Source organism: Diadema antillarum, unplaced genomic scaffold (assembly GCF_040938485.1).
Source record: "Diadema antillarum isolate AM-2024a unplaced genomic scaffold, OU_Dant_1.0 seq00000425_RagTag, whole genome shotgun sequence".
In the NCBI taxonomy this organism is placed as follows: Eukaryota; Metazoa; Echinodermata; class Echinoidea; order Diadematoida; family Diadematidae; genus Diadema; species Diadema antillarum.
In genome coordinates this window covers 15001-22176 of record NW_027271407.1, presented here as the reverse complement: position 1 = coordinate 22176, position 7176 = coordinate 15001, and the positions used below count along the sequence as shown (strand labels likewise).

General features: G+C 38.1%; 1 protein-coding gene across 1 annotated transcript; it reads right to left on the bottom strand.

Annotated features, from left to right (window-relative positions):
• Window positions 1-334: 334 nt before the first annotated feature.
• On the bottom strand, window positions 335-5138 carry LOC139732485 (sodium-coupled monocarboxylate transporter 1-like). Its single transcript, XM_071643348.1, has 5 exons — window positions 4797-5138; window positions 3578-3643; window positions 1895-1946; window positions 1546-1613; window positions 335-493 (listed from the first exon to the last, which is right to left on the bottom strand). The coding sequence occupies exons 1-5, from the start codon at window positions 5136-5138 to the stop codon at window positions 335-337; spliced, it is 687 nt and encodes a 228-aa protein (XP_071499449.1).
• Between the last annotated feature and the right edge of the window lie 2038 nt (window positions 5139-7176).

Below are 7176 nucleotides of genomic sequence, written 5' to 3'. Positions count from 1 at the left end.
CACCCGGGGCCTGTTTCACAAAACTTGTCATCAGTGACAACTGCCACATTTCTATGACAAATTTGCTCTCAGCCAATCAGATGAAAAGGATTTCAGTAGCTTGTCACATCTATGACAATTTGTCACTGATGGCAAGTTTTATGAAATGGGCCCCTGAAGTCCCATCTCAACCGAAACTGCACCATCCCTTTAACAGCTTAACATGCTTTACCTTGTCCTATATACATATGCGCCTGTCATAATACATCTTTATCAAAAGTATTGAATGTCTGACAATGTCTTGGTACAATTATGCACATTTCCAAACAGTCACCAGTAATAGAAATGCCCAAACTCACTCAGTAAAATAGATTCTGTTTCCTTCTACACCTCTCCTGATCACCTCATCAACGCCCCCGACGTCGATTGTGCCTTTGACGATGACGGCCATTAAACCACTGACGATCACTAAGGCTTGCAAAGTATCTGCCCATAAAACTGCCTTGATGCCTCCCTGAATCAACAGAAATAACGAATCTCAAAGGAGAAATTCAAAATAAAAAGAAAAACCACAACTCAAAACCGTTTTTCACAAGACTTGTTCGTTGTTGTTTTGATGAATAGCACAAGAAAAATTGCACACTTCTGTGTTTATTTACATTTATTTCAGGAAAGAAAACTATAATTTTATTAAAATTTCTTTCAGACTTTGGCGAGGAATCTTTGACTGTCAAACTTTAAGATTTCAAAAACCCTTCACGATCGAAGAGATCCATCATCCGGTTGGGATTCGTAACCTTAAATAGGGTAAAAAAAGGGTAAGAAAAATAAATGGGCTTGCAGTTATTGAAGCAAGATTCACACTCTGGAACATAATGAACACCAGCATTTACAGTGATTGGGATTGAGGAGCCAGAGCCCTACAATATAAAATTATTTTAAACATGGAGTGATAGGTTTATCATTAGTAAATGTGATGGTTGTAGTAAATTAATGTAAAATCATGACTTCAATCATTAGGCATTATTACATTAGCACTCTGTTACCTTCAACAGCGATATGGATTTTTTTTCCAACGTTATGTATAAATGTGCTTTTTGTACCTATGCAAATTACGTTATTTCATTTTTTTCGTGCTAAAACTATTAAGTTAAGTACACCTTGTTGAAAATCAAGTAAATGAAATTTACTAGCAAAAATTCAAGTACTTTGATTTGCTATGTATATCAGCTTTTAATTTTAAAAAAGCTGACACGGAAACAGTGTTGCAGGTAACTATCATATACACAAGACATATACTAGCTAGACTGGCGTGAGTACGCTGATGAAGGCTATTAGAAGCTTAATTGCTGTGCTGTGCTGCAATGATGCCCGCTGTTATCACCTACAATAGCATGGATGCAAATCTTCATGTTATGATTGTTTGCTTAAATAGTCCAGAAACTTGATTTGAAAAGTTGTAATCAGCAACAGTGACAACCAAATTATAGCATGATATCAAATACCACACTCTTTGTCATCATGCTCCCTGGAGTTATAGGACAGAAGTAACGACGCAAGATATACCACTGTGCTGTAGAAGATGCATACTGCTCCAGTAGACATCACGACAGTCCATAGGTCAATGCCGGTTACTATAGGGACGAATGGAAAACGATAGTATATTACACATAAACAAAAAAAAAAATGTTTTTTAATGATAACAAGAATAGACTATTTTCTGGGTAGGCCTATCGAAGTGATTTTGTTTTAAGTTTGTACACACAAACCTACTTTGTATCTCTTTTATTTGTGAATCACTTTTCGGCTATATTACGATATTCGACGGTAACTGGTATCATTTTCTGTTTGCTTATACCAAAGTGCAAAAATCGCGAAATTGATTGGTGGTCCCTATGATTATGTTATTACCTACCTGCATTTAGTGCTGTGGCAGGGGTGTAGAGAACGATACCCATGTAGAGAAGCTATTAAAGAAAAATATAGTATGCAGATATTGAGAAATGATGGAAGTCTGAACAGTAAATCTGACAACTTAGCATGTAAATTACCGATATCCACTGATAAATCAGTTATTACATTGATAATTACAGTGAAAGCAAGGTGTATGGAGCATTATGTTTTGCATATCAATTAATAGAAATATTCTGCAGTGATCAGTTGAAAGATCAGCGTTACGTGATCTTTTTACTATTTCAGAATGCCGGCGTGTATGACACTACATGATTTACTCTATGGAAAATGACGTCACCTTCTATCACGGCTTTCTACAAATCTTCAAGGGCGGTGAGTTGGCTCAGTCGGTAGCGCGTCTACCTCACGTTCACGCGGCCCGGGTTCGAACCCGAGTCTGGACTGAGCAATGTTGTGTGTAAGCATACCGTCCCCTCTAGCAAGAGGCAAAACACTCTGTCCCTCGGATAGGACATAAAATGGAGGTCCCGTGTATGAGAGAGTCACAACTCATGCACGTAAAAGATCCCGCTTCATTCATTCATCGCAAAGAGCAGGGTGTTTAACCCGGTGAAGTGGTCCCACCTCACATCCAACTGGACCCCATGGAAGACCAGCTTTAAGTAGCTGAATATGGGCTATCCAGCCATCTTCTCAGATGGGAAATGAGCAAACAAACAAACAAAACAAAGAAATACATGTAGCAAGATGTTACGAAATGATGGCAAAAAGCAATTGTGACATCGTGCGCTGCTTCTCGTGCGGTACGTTGCTCTTTGAGAATGTAGCAAAGCAATATCATGAATATTGTGACATCAAGCGCGGCTTTGTACTGTCACTGTGGAATGATATCATAATAATATCAATTTACAAAGCGCAAAACCTCTATACTGTACTCTTCTGCGCTGCAAAAGCTTCTGATGTACTTGATGATGATAGATAGTTAAATGAAAAGATGTGTTTTGAGTCGTAATTTAAAGACTGCTACAGTTGGGGATTTCCTGACTTGTAATAGTATGTCATTCCTCAGTTTGGGAGCTGCACAGGCAAATGCTACGGTCTCTCAATGTTATTAAGATTGGCGTGTTGAAATTTGTAAAAGAAAACTGCCCTTAAAACTGCACAGATTATAAGTGTGTTTGTGAGATTTAAGCACTAGTAATTTAGAAATGCAACTGTATTAATGATGTAAGTGCTGTATAAAAAGTGACATCACCAAAGCGATTTTGACATCTCGCGGTCACTTTGTGAAATTTCACAAAGCAACTGTTACACTGTATGATCACTGTATGATCCCTCCACAATTATCGCATCAACCACACGACCTCTCGCCTCATTTTCTCTTCCTTTGTTCAGGTATTTGATCCAAAATATAAAACAAAATATTAAACAAACATGAAAACTTTGAATAATTTCAAGTTAATGTTTGAAATTTTGGGCCTTGATGCTTCCAATAGTACCATTCCACTTCGAGCCCACCCCCCCCCCCCCCACCCAGCGATTACAATTACATTGGACTTCCATAATTTTAAAAAGAAACTATCAAGGCATTTCCGTAATTAATGACAAAGGTAATCATCCTCCATTTGTCTTTTAGGCATTATTGATGTCAGGTAGACGAACTAGTGAAGGAACAATTACTTACTGTTTGCAGGGAGTAAACCAGCGAACCACTCAGTCTCATGGCTCGGTTGAATCGCATTTCGAAGTACTGTCAAAACCAGAGAGAGGTGCAAAGGTGGGATGATTCTTCGCAATCTGAATTGTTGATTTCTTACAAATTATTATAATACACTAACTGTGAAAGACATAATTTTGTTCATTTTGTACTGAAGTCAAATCATGTTTTGATGTACAGAAGAGTTCCGTATTTGCACATGATTATACATGAAACCACTATGAAGGTGGGACAAAATTCTCTATTTTGTTCGAAAGAGACAGAAAACGAACCCCCAAAACAACAACAACAACAACAACAACAACAACAACAACAACAACAACAACAACAACAATGCTTTTGAAATTCGGCCAAAATCAGCCCTGGTGTCTGAATCACAGGGTTTATCCAAAATCCTGTAAATATAGACCGACTCCCTTTAGGTTGAGATTCACAGCTTGTATGTATATAGTTATATATATATATATATATATATATATATATATATATATATGTATATATATATATATATATATATATATATATATATACATATATATATATATATATATATATATATATATATATGTGTGTGTGTGTGTGTGTGTGTCTGTTTGTTGTTCATTCAGTCAGAGAGAGAAAAAAATTGTACATTTTTGCACAGATAGAGATCATTATCTAGTGAAGCAAACTGGTTATCCATCGGTCTCCTCCTCCAGGGTCAACCCACGAGACCGACACCCACGAGTCATACTGCCCATGAGTTCGACATTGAAAACAGGTCTATGAGTCATACAGCTCACAAGTCATACAGCCCATGAGTTCAACACTGGGCAAATAAAGCCTACGAGTTCGACACTAAGCAAAAACCGACCACGAATTTGACAAATACAACACGGCGCTTAATGTGTCGGTCTCGTGGGCCTTGTTTGCTTAGTGTCGAACTCATGGGCTGTATGACTTGTGAGCTGTGTAACTTGTGGGCTGTTCAACTCATGGGCTGTAATGACTCATTGTCACTGTCGGTCTCGTGACGTGCACCCCCTCCTCCTATATACCTTAAGATATGATTGCGTTCATGTAATGCTATGTAATGAATTATTTTGAATACGTCTGATGAGAAAGCCGTTGATGATTTATCATAATGATATTTCGTACAACTGAAGTACTTAACCTGCTTCTCTGGTAAGCTTTCAAATTGACTTACCTCGTAAATGCTTGTCAAGTTGAGTCTCATATAGATTGGGAGGATCCATCTGATGGCGAGAAATGAACTAATGCACGTGGTAACTGCAAACCAGGCGTACATAGCGTTGTAGACGTAGACCTCTCCTGGACTTCCGATGACTGAAACAGCAGATTTTAAGGTCACCATCATGGAGAGTGCGACAGGCAAGATATTCACTCTGCGATCTCCGAGATGAAACTCGTTGGCAGTCCGCTGACGCCCTCCTGTGAGCGCTGCGTAGATACCGATGACTGCTGAAGCTAGGAGCATGACAGCGAACACCAAGTAGTCCCACACAGAGAATAGCCTGGTTCCTGTCATCGTGACTTTGTCAAAGCGCTGTGCTTTTAATCTTGAAATTGGATAGTTGATGATTATATGGCTAAAGCTTGTTGGCTAAATATAGGTCTTTTAACCTATTTTTTTTCGGGGGGGGGGGGCGAGCAGTATACTAATGTGTGCACTATATGATGGAACATGATTATCAGTTGGATGCAATTGGCTTAAATGGTTTCGGATGATGTTATCATAAATGGATTATGCCAGTTTAAAACAAAAATACCTAGTTATTCGCACTGTATTAATCGAAGATGATAGCCAGGCAAATAAAAACCTCGAAAAATCTTGAAAAAAAAATCCGATGCTCAGTTGTACTAAGACAATCGTTTCATACAAATTGTATGTTCCAACATGATGGGGAAGTATATTCACACATCTTAATAAAATGTATTATATAGCCTAAACATCCTATTGGAACAATAATTTTTCACTCTGACGAGCCTGTAGGATTTATATCCTTTCGATGAAGTGATCGAACATTATGCAATCCTAGGCGTGTGCGCAAGATGACATATTAAAGGATATACCCATTTATATACACATGTCATATCTTTCTTTTGTTATTTAGGCATTCTCTGATTCTATAAGCCGACCCTTCTACAACCTCCTGGTTGGCAGTTAATCGTCAAAAGTTGCAAAGATGTTGAGCTTAATGAATTTGGTAAATTATGGTCTGTATCTAAAATGGTATCGGAGACCAATCTGCTCTCGGCTATTCGGTAAGCTTCTTGTTGTTCCGAGGAGATAGTGTCTGCCATTTATCTTGAATGATTGCCAGTATAACGACCAAGACTGGCCGAGTATTTGCAAGCTTTTCTCGGATTATTCATCGACGATTATCCATCGTCAATTCAATCGCTAATTGGAAAAAGTTCGAAAGTTAAAACACGGTGTCAGAATTTCCAAGAATTTTCGAACTTTTGTCAAGTGGTTGTCGATGATCGAAGGTGGTTTTATTTTGGTTTGTTTTTCTCTTTGCCGACAAGAAGTGGCCACTTTCATGTAACCGTGGATTTAATACTGTCTTTGGCGCTGTTTGTTTTTGATTATTACCAAGCGCACACCAGCATTTGACAGGCAATAGCACTTGGGTCTGCTTGTATTTTTTTTCCTGCACTTAATTCCTATAGGCCTAACACATATTGTTCAATGAAACCGATGGCATAATCTTTTGCTGCACATGAAAATACAAAGGAAGAAACAGTTGAATAAATGCACTGAAACTCTTGACTTACCAGCTGGTCTAGAAGCAATTCAAAGCAATGAGGAAGTGGCTGCACCTCCAGAGATCTGAACTAAATATGAACTTGCTGGAAGCTTCTCTTCAGCAAACCTATATCTGTTTCGACCTGTTGCGATTTTTCATCTGCGCGCAGTTTTAGTACATCACTTGATTCAGTAATCTGATAATAAAAATGACACAAATATTGTCAAATATTCGTCATTATATGAAAAGGTAAATACGACTTTTACACTGATGAATTACCCGTATATGGGTTCACGGACACTTGATGATGCTAGTAAAATCCAGTGGCGAAGGTGAAGGGGGCATGCAAACACAATTTCCTTCATATAACCACCCATCGCCTGTCTTTTCGCTTTAAAGCAAAAATCACGAAAATTCCTAGGCCTAATTTCATAAAAGGTGTTAGGACAGCAACTCTCTGGGAAGGCAATTTCCCATAAGCAACAGCCAACCAGGAATCTGGATTCTTGTTGTGACCATGACGGTTGGCATTCCAGTAAAAGTTGCTATCATAACTTATCCACTTTTTTTGATTTAAAAAAAAATTGTGTCTTGGTATCGGATGTATGATTTATATATATACAGTATGTCCCAAAAAAAATTACAACGGGACCCCCCGCAATGATATCTTTAAAAATAGTGAATCAATCTAAATACAAATTCAGGGTATGAAACTATAACTCATTGCCCACATCTTACAGAAAACCCCCTTCGATTTGCTTCAGTGGTCAAAGAGAAATAAGGAATTTTGTAGAGGATGTCGGGAATCTCTTT

Coding starts and splice junctions, on each gene's coding strand:
- LOC139732485 (XM_071643348.1), bottom strand. CDS start 5,138: ATGACAGGAACCAGGCTATTCTCTGTGTGGGACTACTTGGTGTTCGCT. Junction 1,947..3,577: donor TGGTTTACTCCCTGCAAACA/GTAAGTAATTGT, acceptor TTTCTTTAATAG/CTTCTCTACATGGGTATCGT. Junction 494..1,545: donor GCATCTTCTACAGCACAGTG/GTATATCTTGCG, acceptor CTGTTGATTCAG/GGAGGCATCAAGGCAGTTTT.